This window comes from Heliconius melpomene, chromosome 8 (genome assembly GCF_056956725.1).
Source record: "Heliconius melpomene rosina isolate 202511_hmr_F chromosome 8, ASM5695672v1, whole genome shotgun sequence".
NCBI lineage: Eukaryota > Metazoa > Arthropoda > Insecta > Lepidoptera > Nymphalidae > Heliconius > Heliconius melpomene.
In genome coordinates, this window is record NC_140396.1 from 6,528,531 (window position 1) to 6,550,931 (window position 22,401).

At 30.3% G+C, this 22,401-nt stretch overlaps 4 protein-coding genes across 5 annotated transcripts; 2 read left to right on the forward strand and 2 right to left on the reverse strand.

The window, feature by feature from the left end:
• The first annotated feature begins 261 nt into the window (after window positions 1-261).
• Sras (Ras converting CAAX endopeptidase Sras) lies at window positions 262-5,771 on the forward strand. 2 transcript variants are annotated; one of them, XM_085189349.1, is made up of 6 exons: window positions 262-390; window positions 988-1,232; window positions 4,385-4,552; window positions 4,795-4,863; window positions 4,941-5,003; window positions 5,336-5,771. In XM_085189349.1, exons 1-6 carry the CDS (start codon window positions 377-379, stop codon window positions 5,536-5,538), a joined length of 762 nt encoding a protein of 253 aa, XP_085045475.1. In that variant the 5' UTR covers window positions 262-376; the 3' UTR covers window positions 5,539-5,771. The 2 variants fall into 2 exon arrangements, with proteins under 2 accessions (XP_085045475.1, XP_085045474.1); XM_085189348.1 differs by lacking the exon at window positions 262-390 and adding an exon at window positions 448-670.
• Window positions 5,772-9,671: 3,900 nt separating this feature from the next.
• LOC146536924 (BTB/POZ domain-containing protein KCTD3) lies at window positions 9,672-17,694 on the reverse strand. Its single transcript, XM_085189372.1, has 13 exons — window positions 17,517-17,694; window positions 17,094-17,407; window positions 16,678-16,843; window positions 16,341-16,417; window positions 16,168-16,261; window positions 15,644-15,861; window positions 15,061-15,273; window positions 14,541-14,657; window positions 13,859-13,998; window positions 13,548-13,722; window positions 13,142-13,238; window positions 12,262-12,485; window positions 9,672-11,410 (listed from the first exon to the last, which is right to left on the reverse strand). The coding sequence occupies exons 1-13, from the start codon at window positions 17,561-17,563 to the stop codon at window positions 11,268-11,270; spliced, it is 2,025 nt and encodes a 674-aa protein (XP_085045498.1). The 5' UTR covers window positions 17,564-17,694; the 3' UTR covers window positions 9,672-11,267.
• Window positions 17,695-17,953: 259 nt separating this feature from the next.
• On the forward strand, window positions 17,954-20,949 carry LOC146536925 (RAB6A-GEF complex partner protein 2). Its single transcript, XM_085189582.1, has 6 exons — window positions 17,954-18,226; window positions 19,280-19,485; window positions 19,573-19,853; window positions 20,125-20,277; window positions 20,420-20,606; window positions 20,689-20,949. The coding sequence occupies exons 1-6, from the start codon at window positions 18,105-18,107 to the stop codon at window positions 20,895-20,897; spliced, it is 1,158 nt and encodes a 385-aa protein (XP_085045708.1). The 5' UTR covers window positions 17,954-18,104; the 3' UTR covers window positions 20,898-20,949.
• Window positions 20,909-22,397, reverse strand: LOC146536926 (RRP15-like protein). Its single transcript, XM_085189584.1, has 4 exons — window positions 22,196-22,397; window positions 21,753-22,126; window positions 21,361-21,680; window positions 20,909-21,007 (listed from the first exon to the last, which is right to left on the reverse strand). The coding sequence occupies exons 1-4, from the start codon at window positions 22,239-22,241 to the stop codon at window positions 20,947-20,949; spliced, it is 801 nt and encodes a 266-aa protein (XP_085045710.1). The 5' UTR covers window positions 22,242-22,397; the 3' UTR covers window positions 20,909-20,946.
• Window positions 22,398-22,401: the final 4 nt, after the last annotated feature.

Here is a 22,401-nt window from a genome sequence, read left to right on the forward strand (position 1 = left end):
TTTCTTATTTTTAAAATTACCGGTAGGTATGTACGGTATGATTATTAATTAACATTAATCTCATTTTATCTTTAACTATATTTTATATAACTTTATACAAATATGTATAAAATTAGTATGGTACGGTACAGTATTTATTTATATTCTTTATTGCACAAAAAAAAATTAAAAAATGTATAATAGGCGGGCTTAACGCTAACAAGCATTTTCTACCAGCCAACCTGTCATGTGGGAGAACAAAATGTGTAGGTGTGCAAAAATAAAAAAAATAAAAATAAAATATCATACAGTACTTATATAAATATATTTGATTAAAAAAACTCTTTAGTGAAATTTTATCTAACAGAATATTTACAAAACAATACGTGTATTTCGTATGTTTACAGAAATGTAAGTTTATAAACGTAACTCCATAATTTAATGTAAATGTCATTGTCAATTATTAAATTATAAAATATGCCAATTGTCAAATCTCTTGTAATGTATTATGCATTTAAGAATTGACTTATCGTTATTTAAACACAATATTAAAGTAATAGTAAATTATTTTAAAAATGGGCTTATATAATTTAACTGAACAACATAGTTGTTTATTTTCCATATTGACGTGTGTATTTTTGACATTCTCATTCGTTGGTAGTTTATATATATGGAGATCTAATTTAAGCAGGCAAGTACCTATATAATATAAAATTTATTTGTTTATTTATTTTAATACATTTATTGGTGTACGATCTCAACCTCTTTTGCGGTGCCTTAAAACTTAAAAGCATATTTTTTATCGTTTCCGTGGGAATATTTGAAAAAAATTTCAGTTACTTTTTTCTTACATTCCTCAAGAAACATATATGACAAATTTCGGCCTTCTGCCATCAGTCCATCAATTAGATGAACTGATGGTAGAAGGCCCAAGTATGTCATATACATATGATTTAGATATGGTAATTATTGTTATAATTATAGCTATAAATATAACACTTATTGCAGGGACCACCCAAGTACAATTAAGAGAAGATTTTTCAGCGTGATTTGTATGATGTTAGTAGCACCTATGTTTACATATGCACTTGTTGAAGAAGAAACTTTGCACAATGGAAATATATATGACTATATGGGCCTAAGAAAACCAGGCATGTTAGCAGCACTAATAGTTCCCTTACTTCTGACTGCCATTTTATTTTTGGGACCATTGACAATACATTTTTTTGTGGGGACATGGAAGTTATATTCAGGTATACATAAAACAATTACAATTGAATCAGATTAATTTATTGGTTAAATAATATATGAGACTCTTCAATTTTAGTTACTTTTTTAATATGTTGAATCTATATGAATCCTCAATGCAATAATTCAGTGATTAAAACATTTACTCTGTCAAATCCAGTCTAAACTTATAATATTTTTTTTAAAATATTTTATTGAAAAACTATCTTTGAAATTATAACTATACAAGTGGGTGAATATACGCTATTTGATTTTTTTGTGTCCCAGAAGGAAATGTAATCTATTCTATTTAATATTTATAATTTTGCTATTTCACACTATTTTGAAATTGGTAATCATGGGGGCCAGAAGATTTTCTCATATTTTTGTGTTTTATAAGTACCAGAGGAAAATGTGTTACCAGAGGAGTGACACTACTGGCAGAGTAGTGACAAATTGAACCAGGAAAGTGACACACCATTGTTATAAGCTGAGCAAGGGGACTTATATTAATTAAAACACGTAAAAATTATAGTATTAGAATATTTTTTATTATATAAGACACATTCAGTCTTCATAATTTCTTAATGCAACCTTATTGTTATATTAATATTAATAGTTTTTAATGCTTCAGTTTTCAATACCCGTTTAAAATAACAGAATGAAGTATATTCTGCTTATTAGTCTCATCTGAGATGAAAATAACAGTAAATATTACTGTTTGATAGTTTTTCATTATAAAACAATCAAAAAGTGAAAAGTTTGTAACATTTCAGGTACTGTAATCTTAATCTACTAAAAAAAAAACAAAAATATAAACTTCTTTCACAAAACAAAACAATAGTACTATTTAATGATACATCTATCAGTCTCGAGGTTATTTAAACAACCTAAAAAATTTCAGTCTACAGTATACATGAACTTATTCATTTTTGCAAAGAACAGAATTAACAATTTTCGCGTAACTAAATATTTTATACTTACATACTGAACAATCAATCATTTACTTTTCAAAAACATCAATTGGCTTTGGAAACTTGTAGAATACTCTGTTACCTTTCATAAATATATTGGGCACTGGTAATATGGCCAAGATCTGTTCCCATTTAACATCAGACATATTATTGTCGTTTATTTTAAAAAGGGTACCATCTTCATTGGAGACTTTTAAAAATGTAACTCTGATGTCTCCTTCTTCTTCATCAAAATCTGATGAACATACACCAGCATATCTATATTTTTTATTATTTATTTGGTATTCCACAAGAACAAAATCTCCATTCTTACCAGACATAGGAGTGTTTGCATTAACTATATCAGATGAATTAATTAGATGCGTAGATGTATGCGCAACTATTTCATTTGGCACATCTTCTTCAGAATTAGTATATGCTGCAGCAACATCCAATTTATTTTGTTTTTGGGGGTATTTAATGTCACCTAAGTGGAAATGAGGACAAAAATTGCTACAAAAGCAACTGAGGCTCTTCATGTACAACGTATTGCCCAAACAGTTTCCTCGTACTTGATGCATTTTTAATTTACCACTGAAAAGTTTAATATTTGGTTTATTATCTTTCAGTATCTTTTTTTGAAAATCCATTTCTTTTTCGGTTATCACAAATATTTGAATGCCGGGATAGTTTTTATCTAATTCGGTAGCAAAGTCGTTAATGGTAGCAATGTCAGTCCCTAAAGCAACAATTTTGCCAGCGATATGTTTACATGTTGCTCCGATACCATCTGGAGCTCCTTTGCCATGACCGGCTTCATGGTAATTCCAGGTAAAATGAAAAATATTTGGATATGTTTCAGTCAATTTACAAATTAAGTAAAAAAACATTATCTTTGTTACGGTACTGAGTAACTGGACCATCGCTTAAAAAATGAATGTTTTCTACTGAAGAAGGTCTGTATAACCAACTTTTATTTGCATTAGATGACTGTCTTAAGGTTTCATATTAATTTCGTTCAACACTTTGTATTTCTTGACTATTTTACCACTTAACACTTTTTTAAATATTTTCTTGGCACAGAAGTGACGCCAGAGAAGTGATAAAATCGTATATAACTTACAATAATAACATCACTCGATTTTCGCACCACCATTTAACGTAACACATGACATTTACACATAATAAACCTTGTATTGAGCAAATAAACAATTTTGTAACAATAAAATACGAAAACATATGCTTATCAAAGGAAATACTTCAACGACTGGCACAAACACACTCTTGGAGATTATTTCGTAAATTGATGCAATATTATTTAAGTTTTGCTCGAGACCGTTAGCTTGCTAATAACTTCAGACTGTTCTACGCGCGTAGTTCAAGGTCAAAACATACATCGGCGATTTTAAGTGAAATTTTTCTTCTTTAGAGTTTCGCCAGATGAAGTGACGTATTTGTAACATGACATGAAAATAAGATATTTCTTTTTATATTAATATATATTTTTACCGTGTATTTTGATTAAATATGTTTCGATGTTTATAAAAGTCAGTGGTAGTTTAAAAATAAAACATATTTTTATACATATTCAAAGTATATTGCCGTTAAATCATTATAATGCATTAATGGGAAGGCCAGAGGAGTATACATTTTTAACTTTTTAAGCTAATAATTCTTTAAATTAAACAATTATCGTGAATAGACTATATGGGCCAGATAAAAGGCCATGTTATTTATTAGCATAGCATAGAGAAACAATAATATAATAAGGTCAACATAAAATTTTTCTATAGACCATTGAAATTCAAATAGCGTATATTCACCCATGTATTTCATATATGCCTTTTTCCTAATCAAAATATACTTAGTAGAATTTTTAGGGACACCTTTTAATTCTACTAGGCTGGCAGTAATGAAGTGGGAGGAAGATATAAGTGAGCTCTGTGCTTCAGCTCTTTAACCAATGTTCCTAATCTCTTCAGAAAAATAAATAAATAATAAGTAAATTTTTTTATTTGTTAGTGTTTGAAACTGAGTAATGGAATTTCTTAAACCCCTATACTAATAAAAGAAAGTTATCCTAAAAAAATTACAATTGTGTTGAGGACACATACAGTTTGTAAGACCTAATACATCTTTTTTATCATCTGCTACATACACAATGCCTCATACATTATATTTTTTCATATAACTATGAATTACTTATGAATTTTTCAATTTTTCAGACCCATACTACTGGTTTTCTAACTGGGTAAACTTAGTGTGGTTGCGTAATCACATAATGGCTCCTTTGAGTGAAGAATGGGTGTTTAGGTCATGTATGATGCCACTTCTATTACAATGTCTTGATCCATTTAAAGCTGTGTTTATTGGACCATTCCTCTTTGGAGTTGGTGAGTATGTCTTTTTTACTTGATTTTATAGTGTTTTACTGTGAGTTATTTTTGTATATCTTTACACTTCAATTTATATAAATATTTCATATCCTCAAATGGGGACTGAATCCACAACCAGTCACAATTACAGTCATACTGTGCCCCTGTACCACAACTGGCCTCTGATTTTAATATTTCGATTGATTAATGATTTTAATATTTAATATGTTGATTAAGATATATTAAATTTCTATTTTCAGCTCATTTTCATCATGTATATGAGCTTCTGAATTCTGGTCGATCACTTAAATCTGCTTTATGTATAACAGGTATAATTTTTTAACGTTATTAATTTAACTTTAAACATATTTTTTTATAAACAGTAATATTAATATTTTTATTTTAGGGTTTCAATTTTCATATACTACATTGTTTGGTGCCTATTCAGCATTTTTATTTTTAAGGACAGGTATGCTTTTTTTTATTTTTAACAATTTTAATATGCACAGCAACTGCACAGCGCCTGACTGTATACACTTCGATTTCACTTGTGGATATGAATTATTCTCATTTCCTCGCTCTGGTAATGAGTCAAATCGCGTCATTGACTTCCGCCACTTAACATACAATACCTTAAAGATTGAGAAAAGAGTGTCTACACTAGTTTCCATCTAGCTAACCTGCTATGTATGGGATTCAGCATAAAGAAGGAAAAAATATGTTAAGTTAGCTACAAAAGTGCAAAATGTTACAAAATTTTGTCAATCAATTTGCGAATAATTTTAATAATTATATTTACAGGGCACTTCTTCGCACCTCTGGTTGCCCACATATTTTGCAATCATCTCGGGTTTCCTAACTTCTTCGCCGCATTCGAGTTCCCACTTTTCCCGCGTATCGTTATTTTAACTAATTTTGTATTAGGTTTAGTCTTGTGGTGTTATTTGCTTGTGCCGCTGACGGATCCCTATATTTACGACAACAGGCTACAATTGTTAACTTAAAACGAAAGGTTTACTAAACAAACTTATTAAAGTATTAAGGAAATAAACATATTTTATTTGTATTTTCTATACTAATTTATAAGGTTGTGTAAAAAGTATGTTTTAAATAATCATATTATTTGATAGAAGTTTTGTGCTAACATAGTATTTTTCATGTCAATTTAATTTAAATGCTTATTTTAATGGATTATCAATAATAATAGCCCTATTCTATGGAAGTTTAAAACATTTTTATTTTACAGTGGGTAAAAAAAGTATTTGCACACCCTAATTTTTAGATGTTACATCTACAAAAAAACAGAATGCTTTTAGTTAATTATTGTATTTAATAGCTTTATCTATATATATTTCGAATTGGTTAATAAAATTTCTCAGAAAATAGAAATTAGAGAATGAGACGGTATAAACACATATTTTAAAGTCAAATAAGTATTTGCACACCAACCGGCTTGTACGTATTTTGTAAAAAAAATCAATAATAAATGAAAGAAAAGACGCTTAATATTTTGTGTGCATTTCATTAGCATCAATGATGGCTTGCAATCTCCTTGGCATCGATTCCAATAATTTGGACGTTGTTTAAATCGAGATTTGAGCCCATTTCTCCACCAAAGCACCCTTCAAATCATTTTTATTTAAAAATTTCATTTTCCTCAAATTTTAATCCAGCAGATGCCATGAATTTTCAATTGGGTGGATGTCTGGCGTTTATGGCAGAGTTTTCAGCATTCTACGGACATTGTACATCACCCATTCCTTAGGTTTTCATAGCTGTATGCTTAGGATCATTGACCTACTGAAAGTAGTACGTCTCACTTACGCCTAATTTCGATGCGCTGCAAGACAAAATATCGCGCAACACTTTACCGTAATCTACTGCTTTCATTATTCCTTCGATAAAAGCCAAGTTTCCCACACCATTTGCTGTCATGCAGCCTCAAACTATCACAAGACCACCGCCGTGTTTGACTGTGCTATGCACATGTTTCGCCTGAAGTTCAGCATTTGGCTTGCGCCACACAAATGTTTGTCTGTCCGTTCCAAAAAGATAAAATTTGCTTTCGTCAGAAAAAAATAAAATTGTACCAAAATTCTAAAGGGCTATTTAAGTATTCTTTCGCGAAAGTTAGTCTTTTTGCTATATTGGCCTCACTTATGAAATAATTTTTCCTCGCTGTTCTGCTACGAAGACCACCATTACCCAGTACGTTTCTTACAGTTTGGGTACAGGCAACCTTACCTGAACTTGACGCGATATCATTTGCTAAGCTTTGAGCGCTTGTAAATGGTTTATTTTGTACCGATTTTAAAATTTGTCGCCTTTCTCTCGTACTGAGCTTCTTCGGAAGAACGGATCTTTCCCTATTTTCAACACTACCCATTTCTTCTCGGTTTTTTATAATTTACTACACAGTCGAGTAATTTAAGTTTAAATTTGACCAGATTTGGCGATAACTTCAACTTTCATTACGGAGTAAAATAATTTCTTCACGCGTCGATAACGACAGTTCAAATTCTTTCGGCATGTTGGCTTCAAGATTTTTTCTAAACACTAAACAAATGTCTCGTTATTAGAATACGTTTCCCGATGTTCACATGTATACATACAATGTTCACATTTTACCTAAAGTGACAAAATGTCGCGGGAATAACATTGTATCTAGGGAATGGTCGGTGTGCAAATACTTATTTGACTTTAAAAAAGGTGTTTTTACCATCTAATTTTTTTATTTCTGTTTTCTAAGAATTTTTAATAATCAATTCTAAATATATATAGATTAAGCTATTAAATACAATAATTAACTGAAATCATTCTGTGTTTTTCTAGGTGTAACTTCAAAAAAATTAGGTGTGCAAATACTTTTTTTACCCACTGTATATTAAAGTGCCTTTTTTGATATTTAATAAAGTAGTTTTTTTTCATTATATATTAATGCAATGTTACATTTTTGGTAGAGTTAGTAAAGACATACTCCAAAATCCACTATAAATTAGATTGATTTTAAAATATGAAACAGTTTGATAACTTTTGTAATTTTTCTGATAAATCACATTTATCAATACGGTTTCTTGGTTCTTTATAAGTTTTATGCATAATTTCTCAGTCAACTTGTAATTCTGCTAAATTTATAATAAATGTAAAAGTTTTTTTTCACTTTCTCGCAAAAACTACTGAATTAATTTAGATAAAACTTTATATTAGATTAACAAATTATGCAAAGATACAATTTATGTAAAGATTTTGTATACCAATAACTTTAAGCGGGCGAAGCCGCGTGTAGGTCGCTAGCAAATGTAATTACATAAGAAATTTAAGCAAAACAGACAAATAGTAGAATATTATTGTAAAGGTAATATTAACAATATACATAAAAAAATATGATTAATGGCCATTTTGTACTTATGACAGATAAAAGCAAAAGAAAAACATCTTGAATATTTATGTTAAGCATAAGGAAATAATAAAGTAATAGTAAAATAATTAATAATGATTATGTAATAATTTAGTCAAATCATTGTTCACTTTTAGGTTACCAGGGATTGTTTATTTAATATGTACAGTATGTTCAACGATTTGTGGTGGTCTGAAGTTAGCTGTAGATTTTTTTTTCTATTTTCCTTAGTTTTGATTATTTTCTTCCCGTGTGAATAATGCGCAGAAGATTAGAAAGCCTTACTTCGGGGCAGCCATGACTCGTCACTTTATTTTGTAACAATTGCACATTCATATTATACTGAAAAATATTATATTAAGTGCTTTTTTAATTGATTGTGCTTTACCATTTTTATTTTTGGTGCTAAACGATGATTTGTAATACCATATAGTTTATATTATGTGCCATAATAGGAGGACAAAAGGATAAACACATTTTTTAAATTTTAATATTAACTTTCTATGTCATAAATGTACAGTTCTGTACTGTTGAAGTATGTTGTTATATGTGTAAGTGTAGGTTCTGAAATGAGTCTTCCTTAATTGGCATTTGGCATCGTGATTTATATAAAACGTTTAAGCGTTTTGATTTCCCAAATCAATACTTCGGTATTGAAGTCATTTTAAAAAAGAAAAGAAAATGTTCACCTATAGCTAATATGATTTTAATAAAGTGGTCATATTTTGTGATAAAGCTAAGTAAACAATATGTGGTGTGATGCTATTCGTTCGCGTCATCAATCGTGGCCGCCCTGAAGTTAGCTGTTGATTTTTACTCTTGATTACTGTCTTTTTGAGTGCAAAAGTATAAAGTCAGGCTTGCCACAACTCGTCGAACGTACTTTACAATTTGTTAATTATAGTGTTTTGTCTGACTAGTCAATTCATGTATGTATAATAAATTATAAGATATAGATACCTAAGTATTTTCGTAGATTATAGAATATAATATTTTAGTCACCTAGGTTAAGGTTAAAAAGTCCTATTAATTAATAATATAAATATTTTGCTTTTTTACCACTAAATTTAATTTAGGCTTTTGGTAATAAAAATAAGTGTATAATCTTATTTCACTTCTATTTATCACACAAACGTCATTTTGCACAAGTTATCGAAATTTTAATTAAATTATTATACACTATATATTTTTTGCAACATTGCATTGTATATAATGATGACGTATTAAATCATATAAAATCAAATAAAGCAATATAATAAAATCAAAGATCCAAATGTCAAGTCATCTATTTCATAGTCAAAAAACAGACGTTTTTTAGTCGTTTTATATCTTTAGAAATTAAGTCATTTTTTGCGCTCATATCTAAATACCTCTTTAAGAAGTAATCTTGTTTAAACAATAATTTTGTACTAATATTTTTATAAGCAATTTCAGTCAATAAATTTTTAATACATATATATTTTTTATTATAGACAATAAAGTACACAATAATAATTGAAGCCTTCGTGGCACAGGGAACTGTGCACAAGCGTGTAACTGTAACGCGACAGTTGTGGGTTCGATTATATTTTTCATATTTTCATTTCCTTGTTCTGATACCAAGGCAAAAGCGCAGCATTCCGCCATTCAACACGCAATGCCTCGACAATTCGGCGGTAAGTGGGACACGGAGTTTTTTAATACTAGGTTCCTTCTACCTTGCTGCACGGTACAGCGTGAAGCTGAAAAAAAAGTACGCAATAATATGTCCCAAATATATATTTTATTTTTGATTCACATATAATAACTCTTCATATTACAAAGTTAAGACACACATAGCTTAAACTGCTACAATACAACAAAATTGATATAAATTTAAATTTAGAACGTTAATGGATAGTATCATGATTTCATATAATATGTATATTTAGTTTACCCTAAACACGTAAATATGTATTTTACCCAGTTTGTATATTTACCCACATTGGCTGTATTTGTTGACTTTAAATCTTTTAAATATTTTTTTATAATGTAACCATTTCGACTAAATTGAAATGACAAGATCATAGAAAAGTTTTATGTCAACTAACAACCAATATAACACATCGATATCGATATTAGTAATACTAACCTATTCTTAACATTCTTATATATTTTAACAATTAAAGATAAATTTTGATGTGGGCAACAATTTAAGTCCTAATTCTAGTACAATAATAATACATTTTTATATATATGCAACACCGATTTACATAACAAAAATAATTTACTACCTATATATGTATATGTAACTACTAAATCTAAAACTACTTTCAGTCATAACTAGGTACACATAGTTTTAAACAGATATTATTCAAAATTATAATATTTTTAAACTCTGAATGAGCTCGTAAACCATATCAGTCTTATTAAAATATGTGATTACGAGAGATATCATTATTTTTTTTTATGTTTTAATGAAATCAAAAAAAATAATAATTTTGTTTTGAGCAAATTCTTATTTTGAAAAACAATAAATACTTTTGTATCAGATCATTTTTAACAATATTTATAAGTAAAATATTTAAAATTGAGCGAAAACTGAGTATTTGATGATTTTTGGACCACTCGTGTACCATTCAAAAGATACTTATTTTGAACACAAGTAAGTTAAGGATTTTTGAAAAATCTCATATCAATATTAATAATATCATTTGAATAGAATTATCATTGCATTTTGAATTTCCATTTTCACAAAATGATAAGACGAAATTATGGTTAGTGTATATTAAAATTCACTAAACACTAACTGAAATAATATAATAATATTATATTAATACAAACCAAGATAATATCTTAGTTTAAATTAACATAGTCGGAGCTGCTTCTAAGATGACAAAAATTCATTAGGTACAATATTGGCTTTTAATCTATAATGAGTGAGCTGGTCGCTCATGTTTGATTAAAAATCAATAGTAAAAAAGTGGAATTTTAAATGCAAAACAGTTCCAAAGCACAAACTTTGGTTAGTGTTTTTAACTAAGCTTGTGATTTGAATACATAATTTGTGATTTGAATAAGTAAATTGTTGTATCTGTACAGTGTACATTTAACTTTCCTTGGATCAAGGTTGACGTAAATTATGTTTCACTCTTTATAGGAAATAAAAAAAAATCTTTAGCTTTATGTAGGATAAAAGTGCACTCTGTTTTGGCAGAAATGTCAATATCTTCCAAAACCAAATATCGCAAAATACCCCACAATTATTTCTCTACAATGAACAATCTGTTTACAGTTGGTTGTTTTTAAAGTATACAATAATGACTATATTTTACATTTGGCGATGATACCAAGTAGAACACACCCCAGACGCCAGCATCACGGCAGGCGGCTGGGCGAGTGGTGCAGGGCGGGCGGAGCGGGGGGCGCGGGGGCGGCGTCCAGGTCGCATGCGGACAGCAAGCGCACCAGCTCGTCGGGGGAGGGCCCGCCGTCCGGCACTGGGGAGTCCTCGCCTTCGCCTGGGGACGAAACACTGGTTATGCACGCCGAAATGTTTTAATAACAATATACCAATATACTTATTTAGAAAAACGTATAAAAATAACTTGTAACAGAACGCTTGGAAGGTTTTCAAGAGGCGCGGGTTCAAATTCCGCTACGTTCAAATATTTATACGTTTTTCTAAATAAATATTTTTCTTTCCTAAGTGTGGAATAACACTTTAAAGAAAAATGTCAAAAATGTTTTAAACCACCACTAAAACCTTAAACCAAAAGGCCATTACTCCATTCTAAACTAACTTAGCACTATTAATAAGCATGTTGTCAGGTTCACACATGGGCAGCGCCAGTTACCTCTATAATAAACTATAACGTGCCCAATACGTTATAGTTACTGGCTTGGCAGGCTTACTAATAAGGGCTCTTAGGTTCCACATTTGGGTACACAGTATAGTACTGTCGAGTACTAGTCGAAGCCGCTCTAAAGTTAACTGTAAATGGCTGCGCAGATTTGATCTTAAATTTTTATTGACTTTTTATATTTATTTTATTTTGAGTTCATTTGTGGCCCACGGGCACAAAGTGTGACTCTAAACATGACTGGTTGTAGGTTGTGGAAATGAAATATTTATTTAAATTAATATTTCAATTTCTTCGCTCTGATATCCAGACCACCACTCAACACGCAATGCCTCCAGAATTCGGCGGAAAGTGGGAAACAGAGTGCTTTAACACTAGGTTCCCTCTGCCTACTCTGCTGTGTGCAGGATACAGTGTGAAGCTGGTTTTATTTATTTTATTACTTTGTTCTCACATGTACAATGAGCAAAAGTTTAAACCCAACTTCAGGGTTCAACAAAAAAACTCACCACTACCATTTCCAGCTAACTTAGCCTTATCGATAGGCTCGCTACCGTTGGCCACGTTTGGAGGCTTGGCAGCTTTATCAATAGGAGCTGTTAGGTCCCACATCTGGGCAGCTCCAGAACGGTGCCCGCACAGCAGCAAGCGCCGCGGGCGGAGAGCTCCTTCGCACTCGGCCACCATGAAACAGGATACTGCTGAACCGTCCACGGAGCGGATTGTGCATACCCTGGTGATATTATAATAACATTGGATAAACTTAGACGGATGCATTGAAACAAATTAAACGGCTTACAAAATAAAATAAAATTTTAAAAATCCTAGAACTATATAACAGTACAGTCTAACTAGATAACTTTGACAGATTTACTTATTTAAAATTTAAAACATTTTGCAAGAGTGTTTTTGTTTAATTAGTGCTCTCATAATACTTTTCTCCCATAGACATTCATATAAACCTGTTAAAATACATCAGCACAGAAGAAAATCTGAATTTTGTTGTCTGTCAAAGTTACCCATCAAATGTGTAACTTTGAGACAAAAAGTACAATTCAAAAAAAAAGGTACTCATAATTATATTTCCGTAACATTTGGTATTTGTATATTATATATTTTTAATAAACATCAAAAATACCAGAAAACACGTTTAATAGAACATTAATAAGATAATATAAGAACTTGAGTATTAAATGTCTGTTCTTCACAAAGTTACCCAGATTATCTGTACTTGTATTTGTATATTATTTAACGCTTTGGCTAATAAGATTTTAAAATTCAATAAATTTAAGTAATAAAAATGTTTTATAATTATACAACCAAATAAAAACAAAGACTGTGGCTATTGATATATAGAGAGTTAAATTTAAATAAATATGTAATAAATACCTTTTGCCATTTGATGCGAGACGTACGTATAATGTATCCGTATCGGGTACAACTTTTTGAATAAATATTTGCTCTTCATCTTGTTCTCCATATGGACCTGATAATAAATAATTATTATTTAAGTTTTTAAACACATAAATATTTAAATAAAGTAAGGCCGTCGTGACTGCAAACGTGACGAATATATTATTTTCATTTTTTGTTGTTCGTTGGGTTTAGCCTCTAGCAGGCAATGTCCAGAAAATTTAATTTCGCAGCGGGAGATTGCTATTAAGACACTATGTGTTTATACTAGCTTCTCTTTAATTACCGTTCTATATAGGGTTATACCCTACTATAATATGCATGAGTAATGAGTATGAGGCTAAAATTAATTAACTTAAAGAACAAAAAAATCACAACCTACCACAATCATTATGGGCTTGAGCAGTAGGAGCTTCTAAAGCCAACACTTTGAAAGCTGCCTTCGGCGTGGTCCCCGGCTGAGTGGATATCATACCCCTGAAACGAGTCACTCTCCACGACCTCACGTGATTGTATTCACTGCATACCGATATTAAATAATTTTCCGATAGGGATACCTGAAAGATTTTTTTATGATATCTTTAGTAGGTAATCATTTTCCAATCTAAAGAGAAATTTTTTGATAACATTTATTCGTTAACGATTATCATTTAAAAACATAAATAAACATATTTATTTTATCCAATATCCTACCTTTGTAATAGGACTCTGGTGAACGGTGAAGGTTTGGAACAACTGTGGCCCATGACCAACGGTTTCTGGATGCTGTACAATCACACGCACCGATCCGTAACGGGTGCCGTAAGCTATCTCTATCCAATTACCGCATAAATCTAAAATAAGACAAAACGAACATGTAAAAGACACAAAATATATCATTTTATAATTGTCAGCTAATTCTATTTAATTAAAAAACTGAAAGTCTAAATTAAAACTAAATTGTTATAATTAATTATGTAAAGTATTTTATTTTACCTACACTTCTAATAATCTTATATTACTAATATTATAAATGTGAAAGTATGTGAGGGTGTTTGTTCCACTTTCACAGAAAACCTTTTAAACAAATTTAAATGAAACTTTACAGTAGTATAGATTATACGTCAGAATAAAACATAGGCTGCAATTCATGTAAGCATATTATATCTGAAATTTGGCTATAATATAACGATAAGTTTAAGCGGGCGAAGCCGCGTTTGGGACACTAGTTTTCTGTATTTCTGTTTTGTTCGAACGATATGAGTACAATTTAACGTTTTAGGCAAATGACTTACTTCTTATACTTAAACAATAAATTCACTTTTCAATAACAAAAAATATATATTATATTTAAGTACAGATTAATAATTAAAGATTAATTATCTATATCACTTACTTGTTTTTGGTGTAAGATACACTGATATGGCTGAGATTGGTTCTTGATTAGGATCCTTGTACAATTGTGTCACCAAGAGGTCATTGTCTTTCATCCTTAGTGGAAACTTTTGCATATCTAAAACAACAATCAAGATTTTAAAAACAGTTTAGGTAAAAAAAGTAAAGGATTGATTGTATAATGTATATACTATATGTACAACACAAAACACGGACAATTCAAAATAAAAAGTTACACAAAAACAAAAAATGCCTCAAATATTAAAATACAAATAATAATTTTGATAAATTAAGTAAATAAACGTTACTTGTTTAATAAAGAGACAAATGAGAAAAAAAACCTGTAATGGTAAGGGTTGCTATCCTGATAACTCCCTTACTGTAAGGATTAAACACAAAAAAGTTTGGTATGTCGCTATTTCAGATAAATAACAGTACAGTTATGGTAAAAACAGTTTACCAGTGCAGCTTTCCTGTTTATCCAGCTTTTTGTAACCATACTATCAACATCTTTTGCATACCTATATAATTGATAGCACCAGTAGCAGTCCCCAGCAAGAGGAAGGAGCCCGCCGTGTCGTAGGTGGTGAGGTGTGCCACGTCCTGCGTTTGCCAGTGCTGCGTGCTGGTGTGCCACACGCCCGCCTTGCTCCTGCTGCCGGCGCCGCTCAGCGCCACCAGCTGCGGGCCCACGAACAGCAGGTGTTCCACGCGGACGCCCAGGTTGAATGTTCCTGGTGGATTATCATTGATTTATAGCTTTATGCTGTAGAGTAAACAGAGACAATCTAGTTTTAAAATAAACCGTTGCCCATGCCCAAATTTAGTAGAACCTTTGTATAATATGAATTGTATAATAAATAATAAAATGAATTATAAAAGTAATTTAAAAAAAGGGGACACCCAGGGCGAAAGGTAAAGATTATTAATTTTTATGTTTATGCTTTTATCTGTATCCCACATATAATAAATTCAACGTACCTGGAAGAGCGTATTATCGACGCTTAGAGGTTCGAGAGAGGACACTTGGACGCTTTGTAAGAGGTGCGAGTTTAATTCCCTTTTAAAAATATATACCTTTTTAAAATATAATATTTAGCTCACCTATTAATGTTCGTCGGACAGGTTCAGTATGCGTAGAGAATGCCCACAATCTAACAAGTGGTCCACTCGCTATACCGAGCATTACGTCAGTTCCCGAAGCATTGTTTCCGCTCGACGTCGCCCCGCCGCCCGTCTTAGCGTTTAAAGCTATTCTTTCTATCACAGAGTCCTGAACTGGCGATTGGAAAACTACGTACCAACCACAAGAATCTGTTAACCTGAAAAAATATATAGTTACAAATATTTTGTATTAAGTAAAACCAACACAAGTTGATTTAAAGGAGTTTTTTTTTTTATTTTTCAGTGTGAATTTTTTGTTAGTAACATTTCTAGGGTGGGCATGGAAGAGAAACCCTAATAAAATTGACAGTAATAAGTAAGCCAAATACCAATAAATTTCGTAGGCGTATTTAAGAATACTCTTCTTAAGAATATTATTATATTTATAATAATTAATAAAGTTAATTATTAATACATATATTTTAATTAATATATTAATAATATATATAAAATATTTCCTTTACCTATAGCCAGTTACAAAGTGTGTATATGCTACTGCAATCCAATTATGGTGTGCCTTTATAATTTGAACTTTCATATTTTCTTGCCACGTGTTTACTAAAAATAAATAACAGTTTTTACTTAAATCAGTATTTTGAAGATATAAATTATGTAAAATACGACAGATTTTACTCACTTTCAGGTGGACGCAAACCTTTGTGACTGTCTGTATTACCTAATGAAGCTGCTCTTGAGTGTCCACGACCACATCGACTGAAATATAAAAATATACTTTTTACACTTATTACGAAATATATATCTATAATTATATATTATATATATCTATAATTTTACCAATTATGAATAATGCTATAATTTTAAGTCCGTTCTATTAATCAAAACTAAAATTTGTGCACAATATGAAAATGGTGACATCTTTTCTAGTTGTTTCTTTACTTTTTAGAACTTTGTCTTGGGTTTTTAAATAATTATAAAAAAGAAATTATAAATTCAATATAAGAAAGTGAATAAACCTTAATTGGTCTTGGGAAGGTATCCTGCCCACAGTACGTAGATCTAAAGAAGAATTCCTAGAATGTGTCCTATTAGCTGCCACATCTGTGTTGGATGCTGTGGAGTTTTTTCTTGATATACTATTACCATTCCTATTACTACTGCTGTTTGGAAGAGGTCCATTTACTGAAATTAAATATAATATGTAGTATAAAATATAATATTATAATGATGATGATGATATAACTTGTTGTTGTGTTAAAAACAACCTAGTGTTAGGTTGTTTTTAACACTAGCCTTAACTTAACTTTTAACACTATAAGGGAACATCAAGTGAACTTTTCAAAAAGATTACCTATTTTTTACATAAATTCCAATTTCAGTTCTTCTCACTATTAAAAAAAATAAATTATTAAAAACAACAGAAAATACTCACAAGGTGGAGGTAAATATCCATAAAATAATACATCTCCACAAGATGAATGATTCATCTCATCACAAAGTGCAAGTCTTCTGCTTAATGGTGTGATACCAAAGTAATCACATTCATGCCTGAGAGCTCTTATATTTACATTGTTAAGATCTATATCCCTTGTTCTTAGAAAATTTAAAATCAATCCAAATAAATTTGGATCCCTGTCTATGAATATTGCCCCTGTCTCATCCCTGACTGTTGGAATGCGACCACTTAGGAGAGCAGTGAAAAATGTATCCGGGACCCATGTCAGTGTATGCCATGAAGTTGAAAATCTACAACCATATTAATGAATATTCAATATTTTTGATAAAGATTTGTTAATAAATGAATAATAGTTATCAAGTGTAATAAGTAAGGAATACAATAAAATCAAAATCCTACCTTGTACCTCCGATATTTAAGTTAACGATTTCTTGATAGTTAGACATTTAATATAAGAAGTGACCTATGAAATGTCTAGGAGAAAATAATAAAAACACACACAATTTATGTATATTTTTCAATTTCCAAAATAATACTTATAGTAATTGACAAGCTTCGTAATCAAACAAAAGTCAACCAAGACGTCAAAGTCAAAAGCAGCTGGACAGCTGCTAAACAATTTTTTTCGAGATGTCAAAATATAACATTTTATTCTGTACTATATAATATATTTTGTCTGAAATTAATAGGCAAGTAATTTAAAAAGGGATTTTAATTGAACTTGAATAATTTTTTTTTTTTTATTAATATACGAAATTTAAAAAAATGTCTTTATATTTTAACAGCTGTCAAAACTTAGAACAGTTGTTATTCTGTAATCTGTAATTAAACTTCAATCAAACTCCGAAATCACGTAAACTTAAATGATTTCCATTATTTTTATTAAGTTTATCTAAAGAAATAATTGTTTTTTGTTTTAATTTAGGAAACACGTCTTTTAATATGATATAATATGATTATTATAATTCACATTTTTACTTATTAATCATGATAGAGCTCTCAGCTAAACTCAATACTGGCACTGTATATTTAGCTGGCGAAGCCTTAGAATGTTGTATCACATTTTGCCATACACCACAGCCTGAACATAGAAACTCTCAAAGTCACAGGTAATTGTTTCCGACATAATAAATTGAAGTTGTTGTTAGTATTAGAACAACAATGTTGATCATATAAATTATAATTTTTATATGGGCAGTGTGTTGGACTTGCAACCCAAGAGTAGCCTTTAGGAGCTTCTATGAAATGTGTATCAATGCTTCTCTCTTTTATCCAAGCTCTCTAACCAAATTATGAAATGATCTATATGGCGATACTATGGCTGTCTTTGAAATATGATAACAGGTCAAGACCTTTTGTTCCTCTGTTTAATTTGCAGGGGTAAGTCCTACTTACCTGCATACAAATTAATTGCAAACCTACCCCTAGTTAGTTTATTTATGTGTTCGAAGTAGTAAACTGTTTACTTTAAATAAGTATTTATTTTAAAATTTACATGTGGATTATGAAACATTGACATCATGAAAGTACAAGTTAAAGCTGTGTCAAGATATATTTTACTATTTTTACTGAAAGATTTATTTATTTATTTATATACACTTTATTGCACAAAATTACAAAAAACAATGTACAAAAGGTGGGCTTAACGTTAAAAGCATTCTCTCCCAGCCAACCTTGTCATGTGGGATAATAAGTATGCAGGTGTGCAGAAGTAAAATATACATACATATACATCCAATAAATATATAAATATACAAATAATAAATAGTTATACATATAATATATAATTATTATAAAATATTACGGATATTCTAAATAAAAGAAATAAATAAAATACATAAAAATATAAACCATATAATAATATAGCATACCATATATACTCCAATATATACAATTAATTAAATAGATGAATATTATATATTTATGTTATTTTTAAAAAAATATTCTTTTACCCGGCGCACCTCACGAGAGGGAGCTTTTCCTATGGGCTCGGGTAGCTCATTCCATAACCTGACTCCGGCAACTGCAAAGGAGTCAGACATGAACCCTGACGTATGCCGTGGTGTGGACAGCATAAAATTGGATTAATGGAAATTATATGGAAAGATATATAATTTTAAAGTTATGTCATGAAGTATATAATTATTAAATTTACATTTCAGTGACATCTTAGAAAATTTGGCATGGGCTTCTGCACAGATACATTGTTTTTACTCAACATCAAAAAATACTCCAGATAAAAACAATGTTGTTGAAAAAACAACAGCTTTGGAAGTTACATCATGTGATATTGGTGATGTCATCTTTCACACCAAGCCTAAAATCCTATTCTGTGACTTAACCATTCCATTAGGAGAAACAAAGACATGTGAGTAAAAAAAATAATACTAAATGTCAATACCTTGATTTAAATCATTATATATATCTATAATCAAAATTAAATAATTTATTCTAGTTTGGTATAGAGAATCCTTGCCAATTGAAGCTCCACCTTCATATAGAGGTACTGCTGTTAAGTATTCTTATAAAATTACAATTGCAACACAAAAAGTAGGTTCTCATATAAAAATGGTTAGAATACCATTTAGAGTTTTGCCTATAAGCCCAATAATTAATATGCAAGACCTAGCTGTCTTATGTGGTAATGAAACTACTGAAGAGTTGCAACCAACAAACCCATTTTCTGAAGAAAGAAAACTTGAAACACCTTTAAGTATGGCTTTACAAGTACTACAGGTAAAATATATGATTACTTTTCAATCTGATAAAAATTGTAGTTTTAACTAAAACCTAAATATTAAACTGTTTCATTATCAACCACAGATCGGTGTGGTGCAATGCACTATGGTGGTTGTGAGTTCTATTTCCATTCAGGTCAATTAATTATTTTGATTTCCTTTTGCCTCCAAAATAGGTGAAAAACGGGAAACATAGTGCCTAACATCCCCGGAAATGGAATAATGGAATGGAGTATTAAAATATTTACTATTTTTTGATATTTTTTTAGAATCTCACAGCTAGGAGAAGTCCAAACTCATACATGATCACCAATGCCAGAGGAAAAGTAGGCAGGTTTTGTTTATTTAAATCAGCATATAAATTGGGGGAGGATATTGTTGGTACTTTTGACTTCTCTGTTGGCACAGTCACTTGTATGCAGGTAATGCTTTACAAAAAAGATTTCAAATTATTAAAAAAAGTAAGCTAAAGTATATAAACTGTCTATATCTCCTGCAAATTTTATATATCAACATTCATTGTAAATGTATACATTAACAAATTGTGTTTTTTTATTTTTATAGGTATCTGTATCATTACAACCAGAAGAAGTAACAAAGAATCAATCTCCCACTAAAAATGTTAATAAAGAGAATAGTAGCCGGTCAATGACAGTGGCCAGATATCATGAAGTTACTGTAGGCCTCACACATTCTCAACTTATTTTGCCAATACCTTTACATATCACTCCAGCCTTTGATGGTGATGAAGGTAGTTTATTAACAAGTAAATTAATATATGCTATATTTATTTTTAATTAATTGTAAATGTGATATTTATGTGATTTTTTTAGTGTCTCTTAGTTGGCGGCTCCACTTTGAGTTTGTGACAAGTAATGAAAAATTATTCCCTAATACTGAGGACAAAGATTGGAATGCACCTCTAAACGTACCTATAGAAACTATGGTGTGGAATTTACCTGTCAAAATTTATTCCACTCTTCCCAAGCAAATATCTCAACAAACCGGTGGTAGTGATAACTACACTTTACACATAAAATAAAACAAACATAATTTACATAAGTATATATAATAAAATGGATTTATTTGTATTATTCTTCTACAGATTCTTTATCCCAATCTTTCATTTTTGCACCCATCATAAAGTCATCTCTGAAAAACAATAATTCATATTCAACATTTTATAAATGAAATTTCAAGACCTTTATAAATTTATATTTATAAATTATTATCATTATGACTTTTATAAATTAATTATACTCCTGCATAGTATAGTAAGTAAATAGGACATGGTGTTATGACACTATGTCCCACTTTCAGCCCAATTTAACACAAGGTTTTGTCTACCAGCATAGAGTAATAAAAATGATTTAAATTTCATATATTGTTAGAGATCAAACCACTATTACACACACATCATGCTTACAGCCAGAATGTCCAGGTTAGCTCACAAAAGCTACTATTTTTTGTAATGTCTATATCTGCAATTAAAATATAATAAATACCTTAGTACATTCCACTTTGGCTTTTCTTCTGATTTCACTTTCTCATCTTTCAAAGTATTTGTTTGTTCTTCAACAACTATTGATTTAGATTGACCCATGAGTGTGTCTAAGAAAGTTCTTTTATCAAATTTCTTTAATATTTTTTCTTTTTTACTTTCTGGCACATCCTTATTTAATTCTTTTTCAAATGTTTTTTGCTGGTTTCTTACTGCATTAAATAGTTGGACCACACCTTTAGTTGCTACTTTAGCTAAAAGTCTTTCTCTGTCCTTTTCAAGAATGTTAGGTTTCACTCTAACTGATGATGTTTTATCGATTTTCTAAAAAGCACATTGATTTATTAACTTAAAATGATTTATTATAAAACCTAAAATAGATTAGTTATTACTTACTTTCTTTTTTGCTGGAGGTTGTGTTTCAGTTGATTTATTTAGAGCAATATCTGGTTTTGCTTCTGATGCCTCCTCTTCCCCAACTACTTCAAAGGATGGCTTTTCTTCTTTTTCCTTTTTTACAATATCTGCTAATTTTTTAGCTCTCGATAACACTAATGTTTTTTTGTTTTTCGGTTTTTTCGATCCCAGGATTTTGGCAATTGAGTCGGCCCAACCTTCATTTTTCATTATAAGATCATCGTCACTTTCGTCATCATTGTCACTTTCGTCATCATTGTCACTTTCTTTATTTTCATCATCAACTTCATCAGAAATTTCACCTTCATTTTCAGATTCTTCAGCTTCTTCACTGGACGTATCGGAATCTGACACTAAAACAAACTTTTAGATAACATTTGAATATTTATAAGAAAATTTATTATAAAAAGATAATTAAATACCTGACACTTTAACAGTCGGTTTAGCCATTTCTTCAGCGATAACCATTATTTAATATCAATTTAAATTAGAATATCATTTAAGTGTAAGTGATTTGTGGTACTGAGTCAATATATAGTTTTTAAATAGTAAAATGAATATTCCCCCACGTGCAACTATTGTTAATTTGTTATGATTTTTGACGTTTCTATTTCGTCTTGTATTGTCA

What these genes read in the sequence shown, in the direction of transcription:
- LOC146536926 (XM_085189584.1), bottom strand. Translation starts at nt 22,241, where the DNA reads ATGGTTATCGCTGAAGAAATGGCTAAACCGACTGTTAAAGTGTCAG. An exon ending in ACCGACTGTTAAAGTGTCAG is followed by an intron (nt 22,127 to 22,195) that starts GTATTTAATTAT and finishes AGTTTGTTTTAG; the next exon opens with TGTCAGATTCCGATACGTCC. An exon ending in AACCTCCAGCAAAAAAGAAA is followed by an intron (nt 21,681 to 21,752) that starts GTAAGTAATAAC and finishes TGTGCTTTTTAG; the next exon opens with AAAATCGATAAAACATCATC.
- Sras (XM_085189348.1), top strand. Translation starts at nt 555, where the DNA reads ATGGGCTTATATAATTTAACTGAACAACATAGTTGTTTATTTTCCATA. An exon ending in GACATGGAAGTTATATTCAG is followed by an intron (nt 1,233 to 4,384) that starts GTATACATAAAA and finishes TCAATTTTTCAG; the next exon opens with ACCCATACTACTGGTTTTCT. An exon ending in ATCTGCTTTATGTATAACAG is followed by an intron (nt 4,864 to 4,940) that starts GTATAATTTTTT and finishes TTTTTATTTTAG; the next exon opens with GGTTTCAATTTTCATATACT.
- LOC146536925 (XM_085189582.1), top strand. Translation starts at nt 18,105, where the DNA reads ATGATAGAGCTCTCAGCTAAACTCAATACTGGCACTGTATATTTAGCT. An exon ending in ATTAGGAGAAACAAAGACAT is followed by an intron (nt 19,486 to 19,572) that starts GTGAGTAAAAAA and finishes AATTTATTCTAG; the next exon opens with TTTGGTATAGAGAATCCTTG. An exon ending in TGGCTTTACAAGTACTACAG is followed by an intron (nt 19,854 to 20,124) that starts GTAAAATATATG and finishes ATATTTTTTTAG; the next exon opens with AATCTCACAGCTAGGAGAAG.
- LOC146536924 (XM_085189372.1), bottom strand. Translation starts at nt 17,563, where the DNA reads ATGTCTAACTATCAAGAAATCGTTAACTTAAATATCGGAGGTACAAG. An exon ending in GTATCTTACACCAAAAACAA is followed by an intron (nt 13,999 to 14,540) that starts GTAAGTGATATA and finishes GTCTTATTTTAG; the next exon opens with ATTTATGCGGTAATTGGATA. An exon ending in GTTAGCTGGAAATGGTAGTG is followed by an intron (nt 11,411 to 12,261) that starts GTGAGTTTTTTT and finishes TTTCGTCCCCAG; the next exon opens with GCGAAGGCGAGGACTCCCCA.